The sequence below is a fragment of the Notechis scutatus genome, chromosome 2 (assembly GCF_049901735.1).
Source record: "Notechis scutatus isolate UNSWTSFEM ecotype Mainland chromosome 2, rNotScu1.2, whole genome shotgun sequence".
Classification (NCBI taxonomy): Eukaryota; Metazoa; Chordata; class Lepidosauria; order Squamata; family Elapidae; genus Notechis; species Notechis scutatus.
The window spans coordinates 112795289-112821238 of record NC_142010.1 but is presented as its reverse complement, the minus strand read 5'-3'; the positions used below and the strand labels follow the sequence as shown (position 1 = coordinate 112821238).

The window sequence follows — 25950 nt, the reverse complement described above, 5'->3', positions numbered from 1 at the left end:
CAGGAGCACCCATGGAATGGGTGGAGAGAAGGTGAAGAGACAAAATGCCCTCAGCCTTGAAGAAAGAATTTGAGAAGTAATTGAACAGTCCTGGCCTTTGGCTGGTTTTTTCCCCCCTTCCTCCGTAAATATCACTTGCAGGCAATGAGAAAGGTATAATAAACTGGAAGGGCATATCAGTCCATAGTAGCAGATAATTTTTTTCCTCCTTCTTTACTGCTTATGGTGTTGGCTTATTAGGCAGGCTTTGTAAGTGATTGTATTGCTAATATATCTGGGAATGTGCACCAAGCTATGAAATCCAGCCTGTCAAGGACATAACCCACTCCTCTAGAGAGCCCAAATTTGCATTATTGGATATTAGGACTGCCGATGGCAAGTCTCAGATGCTGATCAAAAAGAAGCTGATTCGGTGACAATAACTGAAAACGGACGTCCCAAATGCCTTTTATTGTTTCTCTGCTTTAGAAAGAGTTGAGACCTCGTCTCTGCCAGATGAAGAAGGGCCCCAATGGCTACGGGTTCAACCTCCACAGTGATAAGACAAAACCAGGCCAATATGTCCGGGCTGTGGATCCAGATTCTCCAGCTGAAACTTCAGGGCTGCAGCCTCAAGACCGTATCATTGAGGTATGTACTGGGGGGAATGCGCTGTTTGTTCCACATGAATTAACATTTGACTAACCTAAACTCAAAGAGAACTGATTAACTGGAAGTTGTGATCCAAGAGTTGTGCCAGCTTAGCCATTTTATGGGCTTTTCAAAATCACCTCATATACCTCGCTTGTTTTGAAGCCAGTGAAATTGGGGGATTAAAAAATTGGGGGAAGCCAGTGAAATTGGAGGATTAAAATACCCATTGTCTGATTTGAGAGTAATTATGGTTATATAGTATTTCTATACCCTGCCATAAAAAATGTAACTCTGTCTTTCCCAAATGCCTTTACCTTGCAAATAAATAGAATTCCATTTCTTGTCTAAGACCATTTCCTTAAAGATCCTTGTAGACTATTTTTAACATATTTTAATATAAATTAAGACCTTCATTCCTGGACTCCTCTTACTATTGCAATCTCACCTGGCGGCAGGGTTCACCTGGATGCTTTTGGCATAGGAGTTCAGTGGATCCACCTCCGTGATGCTTGTTTCAGAATCTTCAAATTGTCATCACTAATTACAGCACCATCCAGCAAGGCATGTCCCTGCCCGGAGGAATTTGCCAATTAAATTGGAGCATGGGAAAGCAATAAAAAGATGTTGGGGGCAAAGGTCGCAGGGGAAGAATAGGCTTATGATTTAAAAGAATATTATTGAGTCTTGACATTGGTTTCACACCATGAGCTTAAAGCCTGAATTTCTTGATGGACGGTGTCATAAGCACAATAGGATAGATTGGATGTTGATAACCCAGGCTCAGTTTCATTCCAAATAGCCTCTTTTAAAGATCAGAGGAGGAAACGCCCATGCTAAGGAAGTTATGACCAAGTCTAGGAACCAAAGACAAATAGATCTGCTGCACTGGGTCATTTCACAGAAAGGTTTTGGAAGGGCTAAGTTAAACAAAGATAATTTCTCCACACTATCTCGGGATTAGTACAGGAATGAGATTTTCCTCAGTCACCATTGGATTGCACAATCAATGCTGTGAGGCATGCATGGCTAGAGATGAAGCTACGCAACAGTGTAGATAGGTGACATTTTATACCGACTCCCAACTGCCCACTTGCATAGATGCCTTCATAGCATGAAATTCTGTTCAGTCTTCAGGGAGAAATGAGCACAAATTGCACTTTTGGGAGGGTATGAGTTTAGCCACACGGAGTGGAAGGTAAAGGCTAAGAAAGCAATTCCTCATATTGTGCCAATGTGTAAGCTAGGAAAGGGAGAGAGATGAACCGCATACAGCTTCTACTGTGTGTATGTTTACAGACCCGTTAGTATTTTACTCCTATAAAAAGATTAGCCTAAGGCCAAAGGTTGCATAGCCCATTATTTTTTATGCATGCTATTTTTACCCTAAAGTGTGCTTAGTTTAGGCTTCTACAGATCAACTGCACAGAAAGGAGATCGAGAAACTAGGTTATTTGTTTCTTCAGTGTGTCACGGAACCAGGTTTGGGCAGTCTTGATTGGTCGGTGTTGTGGAAGCCCTGGGTGTATCTTTTGTGCTACATGCGTCATTTTGCATGTGCCCAGTCATAAAGCCTTTGGGGCCCTAGAGGCATTTTGGTAAATAAAGATGATGATAGAGTTGGTACTTGCTATGCAGCATGCCAGCTCCGCTTCTATTATGTTTTAATTAAGAGATCCTTTAAAGCAAAATAAGAAGTTTGCCAACACGGAGGGAGGTGTCAGAAGGATGCTGGTGCTCACAAGCTCTTTATTGCTGACCCTGCATTGAATTATCAAGCTGGCTTTGCAAATGGATGGAGGGTGGGTAGGGAGGGCAAGGGAAGTCAGGCTGCGCAGAGCAGTGCTGCAGCATCATGATGTGAGTCCCATCCCTTTTCTCCATGTGTTGCTATGTTGCATGTACTGAAAGCTCCCAAAGGGGAATTCTGATTTAAGCAGCGAGCTGCTATAGACCAGGGGTTCCAAGCCCCCAGGCCACGGCCCAATACCAGGCAATGGCCCATTTGGAACCGGGCCATGGAAACAGTGGGCAAGCATGCACACACAGTTCAAACTTGTGCCAGCATCAGGCAAGTAGGTGCATGCAGCTCCGTTTGCACAAACAGCAGGCGCGTGGGCCCACCCCCAGACAAATGGAGCTGCACACGCGCTTGCCACTTCTGGGGAACTCTCTCTCTCCCCACCCCTACCCCGGCCGGTCTGCAAAGCCATAAAGATTGGGGACTGCTGCTATAGGTGCCTACTGTGTTCCCCCCAAAATAAGACCCTGTCTTATATTTTTGTTGCCACCAAAAAAAAAAGCACCGGGTCTTATTTTGTGGGGGGATGTCATCCACTGACTAACCTCACTTGTGTGCGTCGCCCCTGGCCTCCTTTTCACTATCTTCAGGAATTTCTTCTTCTGCAGCCAGCAATGCTTTCCTGAAGGTCTCTGCAGCCTATAGGATCTCTCCAGAGCTTTGTTATCAGCTCCAGAGGCCTTCAGGAAAGACTTGCCAGCCTTGCTGGCTGCAGAAGAAGGTGCTGGGGTGGTGCGAGGCCTGGCTACAATTGTCCAAAGGTAAGCAGTAGGGCAGCTCCAGTCCCTCATCCCCACCCTAGTTTAATTTTTACCCGTCCACTCCGGAGTGGGCAAGATCTTAATTAGGGCTTATTTCGGGTGGTAGGGCTTATATAGGGCACACATGTAAAAAAAAACAAGCATAGGAATGTTTTACAAGTTGACACTAGGACTTACTTTCAGGGTAGGTCGTATTTTAGGGGGAAACAGGGTATTTTGTTTGGAAACAAAACAGGAAACCTTTTAGCTCAAAGTGAAATTAATATAAGGGTTATAATATGCAAGTCATATACCCATATACCCTCTGTGGGTGCATTTTGTACTTTCTTTTAAAACTACCTTGAGTGTAAAATTATTTATAAGGACAATAAAGGTGGGATAAAAGTAAACATGAATAAATAAATACAGCCTATTTTCTTATTCTCTGCTGTCAAGTCATACTCACTAATAAGAATAACCTCAGAATAGTGAGCAAGAGTAATGGCATCAACTAAAGGTCAGAGCTGGGAGTATCCACTTTCAGTCTAATTAAAATTCTGATACATGTTGTAATTTATTTTTTATGATTTGTAGATTGCCTTTCGGCATATGGGTGCTTATTAAGCTCTGGCTACAGTCATTTTTATACTACTGTTGCTGCAATCTAGCCGTATCCATTCCTGGCCTGTTTGCTGTGTTACACAAGGCACTTGTCTTTTAAGATAACAACCACAATGTAGCCTTATATTCCTGGCCAAAATAGTCCCTGGCCATATTCGTTAAGAAATTCAGAAACCACAAACATGGTATTTTTGAATGATAATATAATCTTCAGCAGAATTGAATGGCCATATTTCCTTCCTTCTTGAACCTTCAGATAGGGCAAAATTAAGCTCGTCTAAATACAGAACATTATTGTGTTTTTGCTAGGCTGACTTTCTGAGCAATGGCTTACTTGAAATTTAAAGTTAACCCAGGGACCGTTTTTAGTTTTGTAGAAATGGTAAGGAATCATTGATGGTGCCTACTGAAAGGCCTACCGCCAGAGCCCTCATCAAGATAGGTATCCTAGGATCATAGAGCTGCTCTTGAATGACACTACATGGGCACTGGATTTAATAGACTGCATCTGTTGATCTGATGTTCTCACTCTCTTGTGTGGACTTCTTTGCACTTCTTTGGAAACCTATGGGAGAATTTTCATTAAGAATGTTTGTTATTGGACAACTTTTGGTAGAAATCTGTTTGTCCATCAGAAGTAACCTGGTCTTCAAGGATTATGCTCCATGACCTTTTGCAATATACGTGAGGAATTAATGTAAGGTATAAGGAACTGGGTTTTTTAATAGAAATGCAGCTCCTTGAAGATGGAGCAGAGCCATGATTTAGATCCATCTACCTCACATTCACACGAACTGCTAAATTTGGAAAGGCAGTGAAGCTCTGAAGCAGCCTTTCAGCTTGGCATTATTTTGCTCACATTATTTTGCTCGCAGAGTCATAACCTAAATATCCTTGTTCACAGGAAATGTGAAACACTAAAACACGCTGGTTAAGGATGTTGAGAATTGCAGTTTGATACATTTGGAGCATACAAGATTGAGGAAGATTGTTTGAGGGACATTTATGTCCCCACAGAAAGGCATTTTACTCTATGTAATTGAGATAGTTAAACCTAATTCCAAATGATAGAGCGTGACAGCTTTAAGTACCCGATGACATCGGCAAAAGACTCAGCTGTGATGATTCCTATTGCTTTTGTGGGAAATAGTTCATAAGATACCATTATTAGTCCTGTACTTGCTGTTTTTGTGGGGGGGCTACTGGTTGTTGTGGGGTAGACGCCAACGTTTCTAAAATCTCCAATATTGCTGGGCGCCCTCCTGAATATTTGTTTCTTTCTTTGGGCTCAGAAACATGTTTCTTTCCTGGCAGGTGAATGGACAATGTATGGAAGGCAAGCAACACTCAGATGTTGTTTCAGCCATAAAGTCTGGTGGAGATGAGACCAAGTTGCTGGTGGTGGATAGTTTAACAGATGAATTCTTCAAGAAGTGCAAAGTCATCCCCTCGGAAGCCCATCTGAAAGGTATGGCATCCATTTGCTAAAGAAGATATTATTGTGGTTTGGGTGAGATTTAAAGAACAATTCCTTCCTAGACAGAGACGCTGTGAGTGTGTTGGAATACAAGTGTGAGATGAGCATGGGCCTACTGGATAGGCTAGCAAAGAGCCCCTGACCCTTCTCATTTTTTGCCTTAGAGTCCTGTACCTTCTGTTGGAGGAGAATGGTGCGGTGTATGCGGCTATGTCTGAGTCTTGAGTGGAAATAACTGATCTCAGTGGTGTATTAAACATTAAGCAGACTATAAGCACGTTCTTAGGGCACCAGGCCCAAAGGGGGCACCACAAAGTTGAGAATATGGCTTTGTTCGTACAGTATGTACAAAGGAGGCACAAGATTTGTCAGTGCTTAGGGCAGCAGTGAGACTTAATCCGTCACTGACTGATCTCGCCAGAAACAAGACAGGAATTAGCAATCCCTTTAAACATTAAATAAATCCCAGTAATGCAGAATGGCCAAGAACAATGTGCTATGTGAACATCTTCAATAGTTGGGGCATTTGGCATACAAGTACTAGAGAAGAAGTGGAAGCGCGTCATTGGCTCATTCAGAAAGGCTGAGTTCATTGTTAAATGAGTTACAAGATGTTCTTCCATCTTTAGGAATGTGAGAAGCTGCTTAGTTTTGAATCGCCCTCCTGGTTTATTGAGCCCAGAATTATGGGTACAGACTGGTAGCTGCCGTCCATGGTTCAGGACAGTTTGCCCATCAAGGACAGTCCTGAAAGGATTGAAGTTAGATTTTTTCTGAATTCAAAGCATGTGCTGTACTATTGAGGGGTATATTTTCCCTCAATAATAGAACAAAGACACCCCTCTCCCCCAAACTCTGGGTTACCGTTCTGAAATGCTGGCCTGGTTCTGCAGAGAAAGGAATGCTAAATTTCATATAAATGAAATTAAAATGTTGGATATATGAACCCAGTAGGCCTGCCCTTGAAAAGCATACATTGGTAACTGGGAACCAGTCTTGGGAATGCCCGGCTCCTTTCCATACAAATAAGAGTCTTTCTCTATCCTCCTTGCTCTCTACACCCAGACAACAAAATAGAATTTCCCTAAAAAAAAACAGACATTTAAGCCATACCAGTTTAAATTGATTGTGATGAACTAGCACAAAACACATTTGAGGCACATCAAGCTCTCTACCCTTGCATTGGGGTCCCCAGCATCCCAGCAATGAAAGGATAAAAAAAAAAAACCCACGAAGGCGAGAGACACATGCCAGCTCACCCTTTTCACATGCTCTTGGCGCCCAGATGTCAAATTAGAGCTTGTATTGTTGTTGAGATCTGCAGACAATAGGTTTGGGTCAGGGCCTGCTGTACTTTGCAATCTTACTCTTTTGAGTGTTGATTAAAAACTGGGAGGCTCAGGGAATGGTGCCGCCAGGATTATTGATTTGTGTTTTGGGGGTCAACCATTTCTGAATTAAGCTGGCAGGGTTGTTTGTACCCCTGTTTTAATCTTCATTTATCAAAGCAGCAGCAGCAGCAAATGTTAACATTAACAGGGCATTCATGAGCGTGGTGGGGAGTACATATGACCTGCAGGTTGTCCATCCCTGCTGTAGATTCTGGCCTTTGAAATTTGGCCTTTGGAGTTCATGCCTGGCATACAATGAGGGCTTCCCAAGTCATCTATGTCTTGGAGGGGGAATTCCCTGTATCTCCTGAACAGGATTAAGATTAGTGGATGAGTGTGGTGGATTCTGCACCTTTAAAAGATGTCCAAGGCATCGTGTGTGTAATTCAGATAGATTTACAGATGGGGCTCATAGGATGGATACAGCGATGGAACTTGGATCCTGGCAATTACTTGCTTAGGCTTCTCTCTAGAGGAGGGTCTTCAAACTTGACAGCTTTGAGACTTGTGGACTTCAACTCCCAGAATTCCTCCTCTGGTCACGTTAGTTCAGGAATTCTGGGAGTTGAAGTCCACAAGCCTTAAACTTGCCAAGTTTGAAGACCCTTGCTTTAGAACATGGGTGTCAAACTCGCCGCATCATATTGCTGTCACGTGACGTATCGCAATGTTTTTTCCCTTTGTGGCTGTGGCCTGGCGTGATGCGTTCGGCCCGTGGGCCGCCAGTTTGACACCCCTGATCTAAAATATAGTCTGTTTCTCTCTGCGCAGTGTAATTCTTGGATTAAAAACCTGTGGAAGGAAGAGAGGGAGGGAGGGAGGGAGGAAGAGGAGGAGGGGAGGAGGGGAGGAGTTTTTCTAAGGAGGGGTCCTCATATGAAAATCTCTGACATTTGTTTAGCGAGTTTTGCCCCATTTTATGACCTTTCTTGTCAGAGTTGTTAAGTGAATCCCTGTAGTAGTTAAATTAGTAACATGGTGGTGAATCTGCCTTCCCCATTGACTTTGCTTGCCAGAAGGTTGCAAAAAACCCCAGGACAATGCATCTGTCATCAATAAGAGTCAGGGGCCAAGTGTCTGAATTTTGATCACGTGATCACGGGGTTGATCACGTGATCACGATCATGCTGCAACAGTTGTATGTGTGGAAAATGGTCGTAAGTCACTTTTGTCAGTGCCATGGTAAATTCGAACGGTCCCCAAATTAACTGTTGTAAATTCTGGACTACCTGTGCTAGTTTATACAAATGGATCAATAGACCTTGGAAAGGATTTTTGTTCTGGTGTGAACAAGCTGGGGCTATATGTGTGTGCGGGGGCAGAAGAGATTGCTGTCCATTTTAACTGCAGAATAAGTTATTCCTCCTGTGTGAGGGCGCTTCTTCCAGCAAGACCACATTCTTCCTCTTATCAACCCACATAAATTTTTGTGCTTTTGTGTTTTTGTCTGCAGGAGGCTTCATTTATGGAAGGGGCAGTAGAAATAGTTCCGTAATGCAAAAAGAATCCATATAGCCATTATGTTCTATGGAGTCATTGTATATTCTAGTTCAAAGTTAATTGGGCAGGAAGAAGTAATTCAGGGGATGAGATCTTTTTAATGGTGATTAAATAATGTCAAAATAGAGGGCCTTACCATTAACTAAATAGTAATAGCTACCACAATGCATAATGAGGGAGATGCCTGGATTTTGAGGAGTGGCTAGGAATGGCTTATTTTAATACATCGCCCAATCCATTTTCTTACGTGACGTTATTAGAAACAATTAAATCCTTCATTAGTATGTGGCCAGCGTCAAATAAGTTTGGCATCCATATATAAGTGGAAACTATTTTCGGGTACTTGGAAAAAGTAGGTTTCTAGGTTAAACATAATTTTTATGATCATGGTAATCTAGTTTTTAAAGAAAGGAACATCTGGGGAAAAACGTCTGACCTGGGCTTGATGGAAGAGTCTCCTGTGCATATTTTGTCTGCTGTATTGGGAAGAAAGGAACTGGATCAACAATTAAATCACTTTGGAAATCCTTAAGTCAGGATTTAAGACACAGAATAGAATTCTTTATTGGCCAAGTGTGATTGGACACACAAAGAATTTGTCTTGGTGTAAATGCCCTCAGTGTACATAAAAGAAAAGATAGATTTGTGAAGAGTCAAGAATCATAAGGTACAACACTTAATAATAGTCACAGGGTACAAGTAAGCAATCAAATCATACTAGGAAACAGTCAATATAAATCGTAAGGATACAAGTGGCAAAGTTACAGTCATACAGTCACAAGTGGGAGGGGATGGGTAATAAGGAGTGATGAGAAAATTAATAGTAGTGCAGATTTTGTAAATAGTTGGACAGTGTTGAGGGAATTATTTATTTAGCAGAGGGATGGCATTCGGGGAAAATGTGTCCTTGTGTCTAGTTGTTCTATCTCTAGTAGGGCATATATTAGTCACCGTCATTCAAGATTCCACTTCACAAGGCTCAAGGAAAGGACCATCCCAAGTCCCTCTGCTCCATGGAGAGAGGAATACAGAGTAGTTTTGCAAGAGGGAAGAGATCAAAGAGAAGAGTCCTCCAACCCCAGATCCTTGAATCAGAGGAGTGAGGCATGGGGAAAGAAATTCAATACGGTATTGACATCTCACCTTCAGGGACCTTCCAACAAGCAGCCTTTTTGCCAGATAAAATGTTCTGTTTTGCTCAATAGCTCTGAGATGAAAAGGCACAACAGCACTGAGTCATCTAATTACTAAATTATTTAAACAACTTTCAAAGGCTAATTATTGGTTTTTAAGAACCTGAGCAGTTCTACACCTCTTAGTTTACATGGCTGTCTAGCACTGAGTCAGTATGTAGAACTATCTTCCAATTTAACATATGGGACATGTATACATATATTTCACTTCTGATTTGTACTAGGATCTAATTAAGGACCAATCATCCCATTAAACGTTGTCTCTCATTGAGAATCCAGATTGGGGAAGGTTCATAAGGCAGGAGTAGTCCAAGAAAGAAGAGCTTCCTGTTTTACGATTCCCTGGACCAAAGCTGGCCTTTATTACACAACTAACTCACTTGCTTTAGAGCACTACAGTACTGGGGATATTGCTGCTCTGTATTGAATTTAGGTTTTCAAGAGCTTGATCTCTTTCCATGTGATGCACCCTCCAATTGACATCTCTTACACATCTTTTTCCGTTTGGATTGCCTGCTTTGGGATCCTATGAAGGGATAGTTATGGGTGGCAAAAGGAGGGAAACGTTTCTGGAGCATCAGTGGGACGGGATCAGTTATCCAAGAAGAAGGAATCGTGGAATCTCTTATCCTCTTCTAAATAGAATTTTTTGTTTTTTAGCAGGTGGCAGCACCTAGTTTATTTTGATTGTTCTAACAAGGTAAGCAAGGTTTGGTCTTGGCTGGTCCTTGGCTAAAACAACCACTTGGCCGAGAAGTTGAAGAATCATCCTAGAAAAAGGCAAACCCATAAGATTGCCAAGACAACTGCTTGGATGCTGTCCCTAAGTGTCTTCCTTGACTCCCTAAATCAGCCATCAGTAGACCACAGAAATAAACCATATTTACACACATTCAAAAGAGACAACAAAAAGCTAAGGATGGGCTATGATACACTCCTTCCAGCAACCAACACTCAGATGAAGAGAGAATAGCACTAGACAAGCAATCAAGCACTAAACAACAGCCTAATCAAGAAACTACCAGGGAGAAAAACATACACCCAGCAACACCGACAGGGCAAAACTCCTGTATATAAACAGGGAGAAAACCTCACACTCAGCAGCATGATGATGTTCTCTAGTTGGGTAACAAAATGTCTGCGAGCAAACAATCAAGCTCAGAGAGCACCAAGGATTACACGGTTCAACCCTGAGCTGCAGATATTCTCTTCTATAGGACAGGTGGATATAAATATAAAGTGGTTAGCATTTGGAAAAGTATCTAAAGTATTCTAAATGGTTAAAGAGAAGCGTTCATCTTCAGACACAATACCCATAGAGCAATTTCTAATGTGTAAAGCAGCAAAACCTATTTGAAAGTATGGAAGGTGCCAGATGGATATAAGCTCAAGTCAAGCACAGAAGAAGGTACGCATGGTAATGATGAAATCCCCTTCCTAGTTCCCAATTTACTGCTCTGGAGATGGACGGGATGGGCTGCAAGGAGTTTTTCTGTATCCTTAGGCTGTACTTGCCAAATGCCCAACAGATTGCTAAGGAGCAGCCTAAGTGAGCTCCTGAAAGTTCTGGATTCTTCCCAATGGCTTTTTGTTTCCCCCTCTTTCAGGGGCATAGAGTGCTTAAGCTCTGGGTCTACTGCAAACCTTGTTCTTAATGTCCCAAAGGTATTTTTCCAAAAGGCAACTAGACTTTCTTGGGTCTTTTTCCCTATGAAAAGGTTTCACTCCTCATCCAAGAAGCTTCTTCAGTTCTAACAGTTCTCCAGTCAAAACTGAAGGAGCTTCTTGGATAAGAAGTGAAACATTTTCGAAGAAACCACCCACTCCAAAAAAATCCAGTTGCTTTTTGGAAAAAAACACCCTTGGGACAACCATGGCCCAAATAATTGAGAACTTTTTTTTATTCTAGAAAAAAACATTTATTTGACATACATTTAAAACAGACATACATACATACATACATACATACATACATACATACATATATATGTATGTATGGTATTCGGCTTGGTTCGGGTATTTTCCCACGTCATTGTAGTTGTTCTTTTAAAGTTGTAGCAACGTTTCAGCAGAATCTCATCTGCCATCATCAGGCTTCTGTATTGTGTCCGTCTGTGAGTCAGACTTTTACAGTGGTTTCAGATTTAAATTTGGGGCAGCCTATTGCTGTGCCAGAATGGTTTTTTCTTCATCCTGATTGGTTGGGAGTCTTGGGAATCATTTGGAAGCCTGCACTCACAAACAAAAAAATCTCCACACCACAAGCCAAGCAAACACCTGGGCACAAACAGATCCCCCCTGATACCTCCAGCTCAAACACACCCCAACCAGGCACCCAGATGAAACCCAGCTTCCTAACTAATGATAGCCGTCCATTTACCCGAAGCCAAGCTGCACTAAAGGCCTCCAATAAAGTAACACAATGCTGCCAGCCAATCAAGATACAAAAAGAGCCAAAAAACAGACAGAAGATATTAGAGACACCAATCAAGCAGAACACAGCAAACTCCGAGACCAATAAACACAGACCAAGACTCCCAACCAATCAGGATGAAGAAAAAAACATTCTGGCACAGCAATAGGCTGCCCCAAATTTAAATCTGAAACCACTGTAAAAGTCTGACTCACAGACGGACACAATACAGAAGCCTGATGATGGCAGATGAGATTCTGCTGAAACGTTGCTACAACTTTAAAAGAACAACTACAATGACGTGGGAAAATACCCGAACCAAGCCGAATACTATATATCTATATATCTATATATCTATATATCTATATATCTATATATCTATATATATCTATATATCTATATCTATATCTATATCTATATCTATATCTATATCTATATCTATATCTATCTATCTATCTATCTATCTATCTATCTATCTATCTATCTATATATATATATATATATATATATATATATATATATATATATAGAGAGAGAGAGAGAGAGAGAGAGAGAGTATATTGAGCAATGGTTAATTTTTTTTCTTTTTCTTTATCTGTGATCTGCCTTGTTACAATAACTCCTTCGTTCTTTTAATGTTTTAATTTCACTATATAGTTTATAATTAAATGCACGTCTTCTGTCATTTCCATAACTTATCCAAATATCAAATATTACGTTTTCTTTAACCAATCATACCAAATGTTCCATATTTCATAATAGTCACTATCTTGTTTATTTTTTAACAATTTGGTTAGGCTATCCATCTCAGCACATTCATGTATTTTTTTAATTACCATATCCTCTGAAGGAATGAGAGACAGTTTCCAGTTTTGTGCGTAGGTTATTCTGGCCGCAGTTATGATGTGCAAAATTAAATATTGATTTTTTTTCTCCATGTTTAAATCTATCATGCTTAGGAGAAAGGTTTCGGGTTCAAGTTTTAAATTTTGTTTTGTTATATTTAAAATCCAATTTCTAATATTTCTCCAAAACTTCTGAGCACATGGGCAAGTCCACCACATGTGAAAATACGTTCCTTGTGTGTAACAGTTGGGTGGTAGGTTGGGGAACATCTTAGCCAGTCTTGCAGGAGGTAAATGCCTGAGATGAACCATTTTATATAAGTTTTCTTTATATGAGACTGACATGGTTAATTTGTAATTTGTTTGCCAGATGTGTTCCCACTTATCTAATTCAATACTATGACCCACGTTTTTAGCCCAAATTATCATAGATTCTGTGACTATTTCTTCTTTTAATTTGTAATCCAAAAGTTATTTATATGTTTTACTAATTGTTTTCTTTTCCTCTCCTAGCCATATTTTATCTAATTCTTGTGGGATCATATTAAAGCCAAATTGTTCTCTATCTTTTTTTATAAGATATTTGTGCAAAGGGCCACCATACTATCTCCTTTCCTTGAATTTGTATTTGGTTCTTATTTTTAAGCTCTCCGGTATCATATAGTAAATCTTTATACCTGACAATATTTTCATAATCCAATAGATTTGGATATGTGACTGCTTCCAATATAGATAGCCACAATGGAACCTTTGGGTAGTGGTTTTTTAAAAATCTTTTCCCAGATATTGAACAACACATTTCTTACATGGTGCCTTTGGAAATATGAATGTTGTTTAGATTTTCCATCCCACATGAAGGCGTGCCAGCCAAGTTGGAGATCAAAACCTTCCAATACTAATAACCTTCTATTTTCTAATTTAACCCAATCCTTAAGCCAATTTACTATAGCAGCATCATAATATAATTCAAAATCTGGAAGGCCAAATCCTCCTTTTTTCTTGGCATCCTGTAATAGTTTATATTTCACTCTGGGTTTTTTCCTCTGCCATATAAATTTAGATATACATTTGTTTAATTCTACAAAAAATTCTTTTCCAACTTGACTGGCACTGTCTGAAACAGGAGCAACAGTTTTGGCAAAATATTCATTTTTACTGTCCAAATACGTCCCAATAACGATAGCTGCAATTTGGCCCAATTATCTAAATATTTAATTATTTGCATTATTAACTTATCATAGTTATCTTTTTTAATCGACGAACATCTAGCAGTCAACCAGATCCCTAGGTATTTTACTTTATTTACCACCTGCATACCTAATTTGTTTGCTAGTTCTTCCTTCTGCTCCTTTATACAGTTTTTTGTTAACACTTTTGTTTTTTCTTTGTTAATTTTTAACCCTGCCACCTTTCCATATTCTATTTCTCTTAGTAGTAGTAATAGGCCATGGTTGTCCCAAACACCCTTGGGACAGCCATGGCCTAAATAATTGAGAACTTTTCATAGACAGTGCCTTGTTCCTCTTATTCTCAAGCTATCCATATTTGGATCACATTCGAGATTCACACATTCACGCTTTCCGGTGTAGGACCTCTGCATTTGCAGTACCTTTTCTTTCTTTCTTTCTTTCTTTCTTTCTTTCTTTCTTTCTTTCTTTCTTTCTTTCTTTCTTCCTTTCTTTCTTCCTCTTCTTTCTTCCTTCCTTCCTTCCTTCCTTCCTTCCTTCCTTCTCTTCCTTCCTTCCTTCCTTTCCCTCCCTCCCTCCCCTCCCCCTCCCTCCCTCCCTCTCTCTCAAATGTCTATGCTGCCCATCTCACTGAGGCAACTCTATCCGGCTTGACATCTGGGGAATGAACCTACATAAGTGGCAATATTATGCTGCTCTTTCTCTGGCTTGCACCACAATGACTCTTGCAGTGATATTGCAGTGTGACATGCAAAACTCGAGGTGGAAAGGAACTACATACTCTCTTAGCTGATAGCAACCCTGTATCCAGCTGATGTTCTCTTTGTTCCTGAGGACTATTCTGGATGGAGACTGCCTGTGCTTCTAGTTTGGCTCTGAGTTTTGTCTCACCTAAACCAGAGCCAAAACTATACTTGGATTATGAAAGATGGCCATTTGTTTTACGTAAAGGTGTCCTAATATTTTGCAATTATGTGCAACATGCTATAATTGGAAGAGGAGCCAGAGTCTCAAGAGTTCGGCAGGCTTTCCAGCTTGGTCTAGTTTTTTGTTTAAGGCAACATGGGGACATGGTTTTTTCTCTCTCCTTCCCTATAACAAAGGATTCATTGTTGTGGCACCAGGCACCAACTGCCATTTCCTTCAGTTCTTGTGCATTGTTTGTGTCTTTGGCAAGTACACCTCAGAATTATCTCTGTGATTGTTGCTAAACCACAACTCCAACGCCAGCTAACTGCCTTTTCTTTTTCTTTTGACCACAGCACAGTATCCAAGCCAGAAAAGAAATGGATTCTGCCTGCTGCTCTTATTTAATTTCTTAGCAAACATGGTTGAGACTTAGAGCTGGTCTTGCGTGAAAGTTGTTGCATTGGGGGAATGTGAATTTTTAGAAAGGGAGAGGAAGTAAATCAGGAAGCAGATATTTGGATCCTAAGTAGATGAGCACGAACAAGAGACTTTTTTTCTATTCTTGGACCGGGTACACAATTTCCACTGTCATTTGTGGAGATTGACAGAATCTGGAGACTTGTGGAAACCAGTTGGATAACTGGGGCACCTTGGCTGAACTTTCATGTGATGCCAAGTGAGGATTACTGAAGAAGCCCTAGTGGCCTGGGTCATACTTTACTTTTAAACCAAAATGAAATGCAGCTCATTGTGACTTGTGGTCTTTCCCCACTGCTGAGCTAACATTTTTCTCTTCCTATCTTGACTTATGGTAACTTATGGTCATGTGGCTCCCACTTCCGTTCTGTGCTTTGAATCTGATCCGATTCCCCTGCCAGATGTCGGTCAGGGGGAGGAGTTAAATGACAATTATTACACAGTTGCCGTGCAAGTGCCATCCCTTTTTTATGTCTATTGTGACATCACACACCCAAAAAGGGACGTGGTTTATGCCGTGATTCTGGATCAGATCCTGTGTATTCCTCTGTTTGTGCCTCTGGGTTAAATGCAAGCGGGGGCGGGGGGGGACAGGTTGGCATGCAAGCGTCTTCAGACTTGGCAAGTTTAAAACTTGTGGACTTCAACTCCCAGAATTCCTGAGCTAACATGACTGGAGGAGGAATTCTGGGAGTTGAAGTCCACAAGTCTTAAAGCTGTCAAGTTTGAAGACCCCTGCTGTAGTGTAATATGTAAATCTGGCCACTGTGTTGGTTTCATAGCAACCAGGTCTTAACAGGTCTCTTTGAATATATCACAAATTTAATTCAACAGCTTGCTTTTGCAGTTTTCAAACTTTCCATTGAGGTACCATTCTGAATTTTGCAGATTGTTTTACAGATTACTGGGTTTGTGAGTGTGCTCTCCCCCAGTTAGCAGATAACAGATAACAGATAATCAGAGTTGGAAGGGACCTTGTAGGTCATCTAGTCCAAACCCCTGCCCAAGCGGGAGACCCTACACCATTTCTGACAAATGGCACTCCAATCTCTTCTTGAAAGTCTCAATGATGGTGCTCCCACAACTTCCGAGGGCAAGCTGTTCCACTGGTTGATTGTTCTCACAATCAGAAAGTTTCTCCTTATTTCCAGGTTAAATCTTTCCTTGTTCAGTTTCCATCCATTATTCCTTGTCTGGCCGACAGGCGCTTTAGAAAGTAGCTTGACCCCTTCCTCCCTGTGGCAGCCCCTCAAATATTGGAAGACCGCTATCATGTCTCCCCTGGTCCTTCTCTTTACTAGACTAGCCAAGCCCAGCCCCTGCAATAGTTCATTGTATGTTTTAGCCTCCAGTCCCCTCATCATCCTGGTTGCTCTTCTCTGTGCTTTTTCTAGAGTCTCAACATCTTTTTTATAATGTGGATGCACGGAATGCACGGAAAAGTTGCTTTAATCCAGATCAAGCCTCAGCCTGATGGAGACTAATTGTCCTGCTTAGCAGCTGCTCTCCATGCAGAATTCCCCATCCTTTGCTTCTTCCCCCATTTTCCTGGAAATGCCAGGAACAGTTCCTGGATCCTCCAGCATGCAGAGCGGGTGTTGCACCACCGACTTGCAGCTCTAGACCCTGAGTCACTTCCTCTAATGACTTTCTAAGAGTTGAACTCAATTCAACATTTATGAAACAGTTAATTATTCCGCCACACTTTTTCTTTTGAATTAATTCCACAAAACAATAAGGCCAGCGGTTGAAATGTGTCAAAAAGTTAGATATCAACGATTTGAATCATGTGCAAAATAAGAGAAAAATATGAATACCGTAGAGCAGAGGTCCCCAAACTTGACAACTAAGACTTGTGGACTTCAGCTCAGCTATGCCGGCTGAGGAATTCTGGGAGTTGAAGTCTACAAGTCTTAAAGTTGCCAAGTTTGGGGACCCCTGCTGTAGAGGAATACTAACTCTGAGAGTGGATAGAGATGTTCGGATGGAGATTTAGGTTAGAACAGCATATCTGATAAAAGACTAGACAGAGTTAAACAAGAAAAAGCTTGGGGCAGGAACAGAGGATTTGGCATCGGCAGTTACTTAGAAGAACTGAAAAGATGACTACAAAGATGTCAGGGTTTATGGTGTATGTAAATGGCTCCTATTCTTACATAACATTAGCTTATATTCATGAACCTTTTGAAGTTTATTGAAGGGAAAAAAACAAAGCGAAACACAACTTGCAGAAATGAAATAATCTGCAATAATCGGTTCTGTTTCATCGTTGCATTATTAAAGTGTTTTAACAACTACACAGTTGAGTTTTAAAACTGGTGGCAGACAGGCATTTCTGGTCAAAACAGCCTTGGTAACAAAGCTAAAATCCAAATCGTTGGACAACATGCAGGTCTTGTGAAAGGTTTGCCAGGTATGAACCCCTGCCCATCCCAAATCATTGCCCTACACCTTACCGGCCGTTTTAGATGGTGTTATCAACTCCAAGAAAGCTCGGGGAAATGGATAGAAATTAATATCTTGCTGCTACTGCTCCACAGAAGAATGCCGTTCACTCACCTGTCACTACATTAAAGCAGCTCCTTCTAGTCTCACTTTTGGGGTATCCCATGAGGTGTGCAGTAAAAGCATGAATGGCACAGTGACAGCAAGGTGAGATTGTGCTAGGGAGAAGTGTGCTTGGTCTACATTCCATGGCTCATGATATACTTCTTCAGTTTATGAGCTGCCCCAGATGTTTTCTGTAAAATTGTAGAGAAAGTTCTGCGTGAAATGTCTGAAATCTCATGCATTTATTTGGCACCGTTGGTTAAATTGCAGTGTGCAACTGCACACTCCAGAAATTTGAGCGTGTTGGACACGTGAAATGGGAGAGTCATGTTAATTTGGAGGGGATATGGATTAGCTACCATGTTCACAGGAGGATCTCAGTGCTCTCTCTCACCACAGCTTGCTTTGCAGAGTTTCTATGAAAATAACACAAAGGCAGGAGTAAAACCACAGTTGTTCTCAATTCTCCTTGAAGGCAGCTATGCTATAATTGAAAATGTAGCAAATCTCTGTAATGTAGGCAGGAATAATGGCATCGGTGTTTCAATCTGATCACCTGCCTATTGGGCGATTGAGAAGGGAAAATTCCTGTGGCTGATACTGCCTAGAATGGTTTTGTAATTCACGTCTACCTCTATGGCATGTAGGCCAGAGGCAGTGCTGGTACTACTTGCCTAACACAAAATTGTGAGAGATTATAATGGTACAAAGCACTCACTGAAAACTCTGGGCCAGTTTTGGAGGAATCTAAGGGCCAAATTGATGTTTTAAGCAACTGGAAGGCACTAATTTGACCCCTTAACCAGAGGTGGTATTCAGCAGGTTCTGACCAGTTCTGGAGAACCGGTAGCGGAAATTTTGAGTAGATCAGAGGACTAGCAAATACCACCTCTGGCTGGAGACTTTACAGTATCCTTCCCCCTGCCATGGCCACCAAGCCACGCGCACAGAACCAGTAGTAAAAAAAATTGAATCCCACCACTGCCCTTAACCCGTAATAGTCCCCATGTAAAATACTTGAGTCCGTGGATAAAAGTGTGCAGGGGAATACATACATGCATACATACGTACATACATACGTACATACAATAAACTATAACAGTGATCACCTACCCAATCTGATGATGTCTAATATTATCTGTCCTTTAACTTGTCCTACTCCTTTAACCAATTCCCAAAGACAAAAAAGGTCAATTTTTGACATACATTGCTCTGTGGAAGTGACTGCAGAGGAGGGTGTGTTTGTTTACACATGCACGTGTGTCTGTGTGAGAGAGAAAGAGAAAGAGAAACAGAGGGAGAGAGAGAGAGGTGGGTTCTGATGATGGGATATATTTCTGTAGCAAAATTGGGAGATCCCAGAGGGAGCAATGAGCCTTTATTCAGCCTGTTGGTGGTTACGGGATATGCTGATTAGTATTGCAACGGGTTGTAGAAAAACTGCTAGAAGAAACTAAACTTATTCACTTCCTTTTTCTTGTTTGTTTGTTCTATTCCTTTCCCCTCAGGTCTTTTACCAGAACCAGTTGCCAATGGTGATGTGGAGAAGGTAAAAATTACTGCCAATCCCATGGTTCCTTGATAGATGTGTTAAGACCCAACGTTCAACATTGCAGATTCCTCTGCTCTACCTGTGTTGTTATTGGTGGTGGGGCGGGGGGAGCATCAACCGATTACTGAACGACTCTTATGCCTTCCGAGTCTACATGGTTAGGAAATTTTAACTGGCCCTAGTTTTCCAATACATTCACACCAGAGATAATACAGAAGCATTGCATGCGCCAAGATTGTCTTCAAATAGTTGTAAGATATTTTCTTTCTCCCTGGTTTTTTTTTTTTTTTAAAAAAAACCTTCTCCGTACAAACTGCTCAGAGCAGCCCTTGACTAGCTGCCAGATCAAAAGGGTGAAATCTTCCTAAATTGGGAAAGGAAGGTGGGCTATGCTCTTGATGTTCCCGTAGAGAAAAGCAAACAGGAGAGGGAGGGCTGATGCCTTGGAAGGCCTGTCACTCATTCCAGAGCCTGCCTCTTGTCACTGAATAAAATGGCCCATCCTTCACCCAATGGGTGGAATCTCACATCTTTTAAAAGGCCAAGTTACTTCCAGTCTACTTTGAAAAAACAAAGCCTAATTAAAGTTAAGAGAAGAAAGAAAACATCATTACAAAACTTTTTTTTTTAAAAAAGGGCTGGGCTTTTTAAAAACATTGGAATATACATTCAGAGGCAGGATGAGGATGTTGCCAGACTATGGGTAAACAGGATAGATATGTCATTCAATGTCATTTTTCCCTAATTGGGCTGAATGCTAATTGCAAGCCGATATAGAAATAGTAGCTGTTCTGCACCGCTGATGAATAAGTCTGCCATGTGATGTAATGCAATTAATCATTTTCAGAATCCTTTCATATATCTCTATAGAACCTAATATAGAATATTTATTTACATTTATATTCATGTATTTATATCTCGCATTTCTGAATCTCCCATCTTACTCAGAGAGAGACTCTCTTGTTTTAAATGACTCTGAAATGCAAATATTCCTTAGGACAACATTTCAACAGAATTCAAGATTCAAGATCTTTCAGGCTTTCAGTTTTCCTCTTTCACAGAAATTGCTCTCCCAATTTGTCCAGCTTATCTCTTACCCAGAATTTTCAAAGTTTAACAAAACCTCAATACATGCATAGCATTTTAGCAAAAACTGACTGATTAAATTGTGTACATAAGGTGAAATCTGGTGCTATGAGAACACCCAAAACAAGGCTGCTGCAAGGAGTTTTTAATGAACTATTTGCTTATCATTCAAATGTAGACAAATTGTGGTTAGTCTTAATTATATTTTGTGGAAACAAGCAAGACAGAAATTATCAAATTGGCTTGTTTTTCCTAATCAAGAATCATATTTTAGAGTTTAGGGTGGCATGATGAACTCTTATAAATAGAGGAAGCAGAAGAACTGGATAGGGAGTGGCTCATTGTAATCATACTTGGTCATGTTTAGCATCAGACCCTTGTGTAAGAACAATTGAAGAAAATGTTCTCCCATGGGGATACAAAATTTATTGATCCAAAGGCAAGCAACACGGAAGGGGAATCTGCTCTAACTTAGCTTGAGGAATTATGCTGCTGCTGGTTTATTTGCTTCTTTCCAAAAAGCTGAACTGGCCAGTTGGTTTTAAAAAGAGAGATGAAGTTAGCAGAGGAGGGAAAGAATAGCTGCTGGGCATGGACTTATTGGATTGTCACCTCTTTTCTAGAATAACTTATGTGGCATCCATTCTGTTTCACTTTCTAATTTTGTATTGTTTCTAATGCCCTCCAAGTGATTGGTCACCAGAAAAAAGATAGCCCACACAGATTCCTTGTCAAATAAAGAAACACTCCCCCTACTAAAAGTTCCCAGGGAAAGTGAGGATTTGCTACTGCCCCCACAACTCAGAATTCTGTAAGAAAATTTCTTTTGAATCAACTTGTTATCCTTGTATTGTATGTTAACAAGACTTGTTCTGGCTTTGTTGCCAGCAGCTCGGGGGAGTATTTAAATGATACAGCAAACAATGGTTTTGAGTAGAATGGACACAGTGTGATTACTAGACAGACAGACTGACCAGTCCCGTATGGGAAGCTACTGTGGGATAGCAGTTAACAATTCAGTTGGGAAATAGGACTATGAGATCATCATGACTGGCTGGAAAGAAAGGATTGCAATAAAATGTGTGCTTTTAATTTGAAATAATGCTGTGCCTACTACTTAAAGAGCCCTCTCCTGCCATTAAATTTTAAGTTTTTTCTTTCTTACTTCTAGGAGAACCTTAGAGATGAACAAACGGAGATTAATTCTGAAAGCCCTTCTAGCCCTATGACCGTGTCTCCTTCTTCAACTCTAAGTGAACCTTCCATTGAGGTATGAACACAGTCTGGGTGTAGTAGGCAAATGGGAGTGATGAGTGACGTGTGGATAATCCAATGAGAGGTATAGGTAAATATTCCTTTGACTGTCTCAAAGACCAGACGGATGCCTATGGTACTATTTTGCAGTGATGGAGAAGCTAGGTCCCAGTTTGCTTGGTAGAACAAACATTTTTTTCTCTTAATTAGTCAGCACTAGCACTTAGACCTATTTACTGCTTCATAGTGCTTTACAGCCCTCTCTGATTAGTTTACAGAGTCAGCCTATTGCCCCCAACAATCTGTCTCCTCATTTTACCAACCTTGGAAAGATGGAAGGCTGAGTCAAACCTTGAACTGATCAGGATCAAACTCCTGGCTGTGGGCAGAGTCAGCCTGCAATACTGCATTCTAACCGCGGCACCACCATTACTCGGTGATAACAATGAAAACTTCTGCAGTTTATTTTTGTGGCTGCTTGGGAAGATTACATTACCCATATTTTTTTTTTTAAAAAGAAGTTTGTTAATACTTCTACTTTTTATTTGGTGAGAAATAGTTATTGGCGATTTAGTAATGGATTAGGAAACTGTAAGATGTTCCTACTGAAAACAGGTGAAGGGAGGTGATTTGCTTTTTGTACCCAACACTAATTGAAGGATCTAGTTGTGTCCAGAGAGAGATTTCAGGAGCAATAGTGTGAGGTTCCAATTTAGATTGTGGATATGATGTCAAACTGGAACTGCATATCTCTACTTTTCTTTGAGAATTATATTTTGTAAAAAAAAAAGGGGGGGGGACTACTAAAGCAAATTTGATACTAGGCAGAGTCACCCAAGCCGTTTCTGCATATATCCAGTGGAAAACTCCAAATCTGGCATATTTTAATACTGTGTGAGTGTGGCTTTTAGGATCCTGAAAGTGGATGAGGGTGAATTCTATGAATGCCTAAAAGAGAGTTATTTAGCCTAGCCTTACAGGCTTTTTCTCTGCAGGCTCCCAAAGTGGATAGGAATCTTTTTGCAAATTATGTTGGTGTTGTGATCTTGCAGAACAACTTGGGCATTGCTGACCAAACTGACTTTTCCTTTGATTTCCTTTGATCAGCCTAAAGCTACCTGCGTTTAAAGTAATTTTTTTTAAAAAACAAAATTAACAATTTAATAGCAATCCATAGATGTGTTTGCATGCTAAATGAAACATGAATTAGGGTTACAGCGACCTTTGAAAGGATGTGGGTATTAAGATAAAGCATTAACCAGTCATGTCTTATAGTCGTGGCTGTGTGAGTTCCTGAACCCAGACAGGAAATTAAAGAACAGTGACCCACCTCACTGCTCTCTGACCCTCCAGCCTATGGTCACAGAGCAGGACAGCAGAAAAGGACCACAAGCCCCAATTGCTTCTGCTGCAGTGTTTCCATTGTCACTTGGCTGCTCCCTTTTTCATAAGTTCACAATAAGTTCTGTACAGTACAAATTTAAAAAGTAACCGTTTTAAAGTTAATCTGTTCCCATCCTGCAGCAAACCAAAATATCCCAGGCCCCTTTAATACTAGGAGATGAAAATAATCTGCCTGCTAGGTGCCTTCATAGGCTTCATACTCATGGCTACTCCAAGCTATAGAGGGTTGTGTCATGTAAATGCACCCGGCAATAAGTGCCTGGGCTTTGGGTCATGCATAAGACAGATGCTGTTTCAGCAGAATAGCTGGTAACTGTTGGGTACTCTATTGTCTGTTTTTCCACCCTTTCGTTCTTACAGCTGTACTCTCATGAGAAAGAGGACAAACTCAGCACCACATCCGATCCCATTCTTGACTTGGACATCCCACTGGCGGTAGCCAAAGAGCGCGCCCATCAGAAACGTACCAGCAAACGAGCACCACAAATGGACTGGAGCAAGAAAAATGAACTCTTTAGCAATCTGTGAACCACCCCCGACCCTCAAGCTGGGAGGTGATATAAAGGCAATACTGAGAAATCTGGCCAGATCATGCCTCCCCCCCCTTTCCCTTCTCCTAAGCATTCCGGTCCCCTAGATACATTTCCTTGCCCTTCTTCTCTCCTTTTGCTTGGAAATGTAGATGCAAGATCTCGTCTTGCCCTGGGTCTTCCCCAGAAAGGGCAAACACTTGGCCTGATCACTCTGCCTGCACTATTTTGGAGAAGCAGTTGTATTTAAAGAGGACAATGAGACATTTTCCTATACCCTCTATAAATAGCTTAAGATAGCTTGTGGATGTGAATCCAAAATGAATTTGGTGTCGCTGTTGGATCTGTAGTATAAGACACATACGCATATCTCTATATAAAAAGAATGTATGCACAGGACAAGGATATAATACGTCAGGTGCCACACTGAAAAAGGGGACAGTGTGAGGCATAGCTGTACTGTAGGTCCGTTAACTCTTTTAAGATAGTTGAAGTTAAACATGTAAAACCATTAATCCCTGTAGCTCTCAACTGGCTTTCTTCAGAGAAATCCTATTGGATGCTGATTGAACTATTCCAGACGATGTCCTATCAGGACTATAGTCTAAGCTTGCATAGAGTACCTTTAATTCCTAATTTGATTACAAATGAACATCCTTTTGTGAGGCAGTTCCTCTGTCCTCTATTCAAGGAACTGCTTTGCTATGAGTGGAGAGAAACATTTCTGATGCTCATGTCATCTTCTCTCTTTTCTGGTAAAGACATTCCTGGATTGCCACTGCGAGAAAGGGCTTATTAGGCAAGACCCCAATACTTCTTGCTTTGTGCTTTGGAGGTTTCAAAGTGTGGGAAGAGGAATGATTGAAAGCTGTTGTAGCAGCCAGCCTGTGAGATTCATTCCCTTCTGGGCAGGGGATGTGGTAAGGAGTCGTACCTAATGCAGCAGTTGAAAGCACACAAGGATAATATCCTATCCTCAATTTACTCCAGAAATGGAGCCAAATCAGGGTTTTCAATAATCACGATTCATTAACAACTTACTGATAATAGGGTTTCATTTCTGGAATTGTTTTCTAATTATGGCTCATTTCCCTGTATGTGTGTATAGTATAAAAATAATTCCTCTTCCATAAATTTTTGTTTTGTTTTTGTGTTCCTTGATTAATGTTTGATGTCAAATGTAAGAGAATCTGTTTACTGGAGCAAAATGCTGCCTTGATTTTGCGTGCTTATTTAAAATTAAGGATTTTTTTTTTTTTTGTAAAGCCACATACACAGGCCACAGTGTATGTGAAAGTTGAAGTCCGCATGAGATTAGCTAATCTCTCTAGTTTTATAATTTAATTTATAACTTTAACTGGAGTATAGTGAGAGCTGTAAATCCAAGGCCAGCAGCTGGCTTATGTAATACAAATAACACACAGACACACACAATATTTTTCCACTCTCCAAATAAGAATAAGATGAGCTTCTGTCTCTGACTGTTGGGCTGAATAATATATCAGACTTCAGGATGATAGAAATTACCATCTTACCTGCAATTGTTTTGGTTTTTTTCCTGCCAAATTAGGTGAGCAGAGCCATGCAAATACTCAACCAAAATTGAAAATAAGATTGATACAGCAACATGTAGGCGAAACTGGCCACCACCATTGACCTCTTTTTCAGCCTAGCTCTGTTTCTGGGGCTGTAGAGATGCATTACACCATTTGCTTCTGCTTGAAACTTAGAACCACAAGCCAGCATATTCTATAAATTTCAAGGGTTGTGTTTGTAGAATGAAGTCTTGTTAAAACAAGCTATGCATTTAAGGCCAATGTGCCATTCTTAGCCAGAAAGTTCAAGTAAGAAATTACGATATTGCATTCCTATTCATCAAGTGATGCCGGTAAGAGTAGAGAAACAATTTGTCCACAAGACTGTCCTGCCTTTCATTTTCTATGTATTGTTCACTGTCAGTGTGATATAATGAGATTATCTCATGTAGTCCCCAAATCAATGTGCTGGGCCTTGTACTTGGGAACCATTTTACAACAGGCAATCAGGCAAAGGCCGAAGAAGATTAGGAAAGCAAAGGCTTTATTAAATGGCTCCGTCATTCTTCATTACAGCCCACAAGGATCTTGCTTGATAAGAGTTGACCAATCTGATTTTTTTATTAAAAAATTAAAAATGACTGAATGAATTAAGAGTGGGAGAGACTAAGTATCCAAGTTTAGGATAGGTAGAGGTAAAGGCAGTTTACATGTGAATCCAAGGTGGTTCCCAATTTAGGCACTGATCAGATTTAGGCTCGCTTGGTTTCAAAGATGTTTTGAAGTGGGCCATAAGGTTTGAAGAGTGCTTGGGGTTTATCAACTTATTTATAAATCAGCTGATTGGTGGGCCCC

The 25950-nt window shown here is 40.7% G+C and overlaps 1 protein-coding gene across 1 annotated transcript in view; it reads left to right on the top strand.

Annotated features, from left to right (window-relative positions):
• Positions 1 to 24694, top strand: part of NHERF1 (NHERF family PDZ scaffold protein 1) — a 60822-nt gene extending 36128 nt beyond the window's left edge. Inside the window, exons 2-6 of the mRNA XM_026667405.2 lie at positions 469 to 630; positions 5107 to 5260; positions 19243 to 19283; positions 21544 to 21642; positions 23391 to 24694. Of these exons, the coding sequence (XP_026523190.2) occupies positions 469 to 630; positions 5107 to 5260; positions 19243 to 19283; positions 21544 to 21642; positions 23391 to 23558 (624 nt within the window). The 3' untranslated portion in view covers positions 23559 to 24694. The remainder of the gene's footprint in view (positions 1 to 468; positions 631 to 5106; positions 5261 to 19242; positions 19284 to 21543; positions 21643 to 23390) is intronic.
• Positions 24695 to 25950: the final 1256 nt, after the last annotated feature.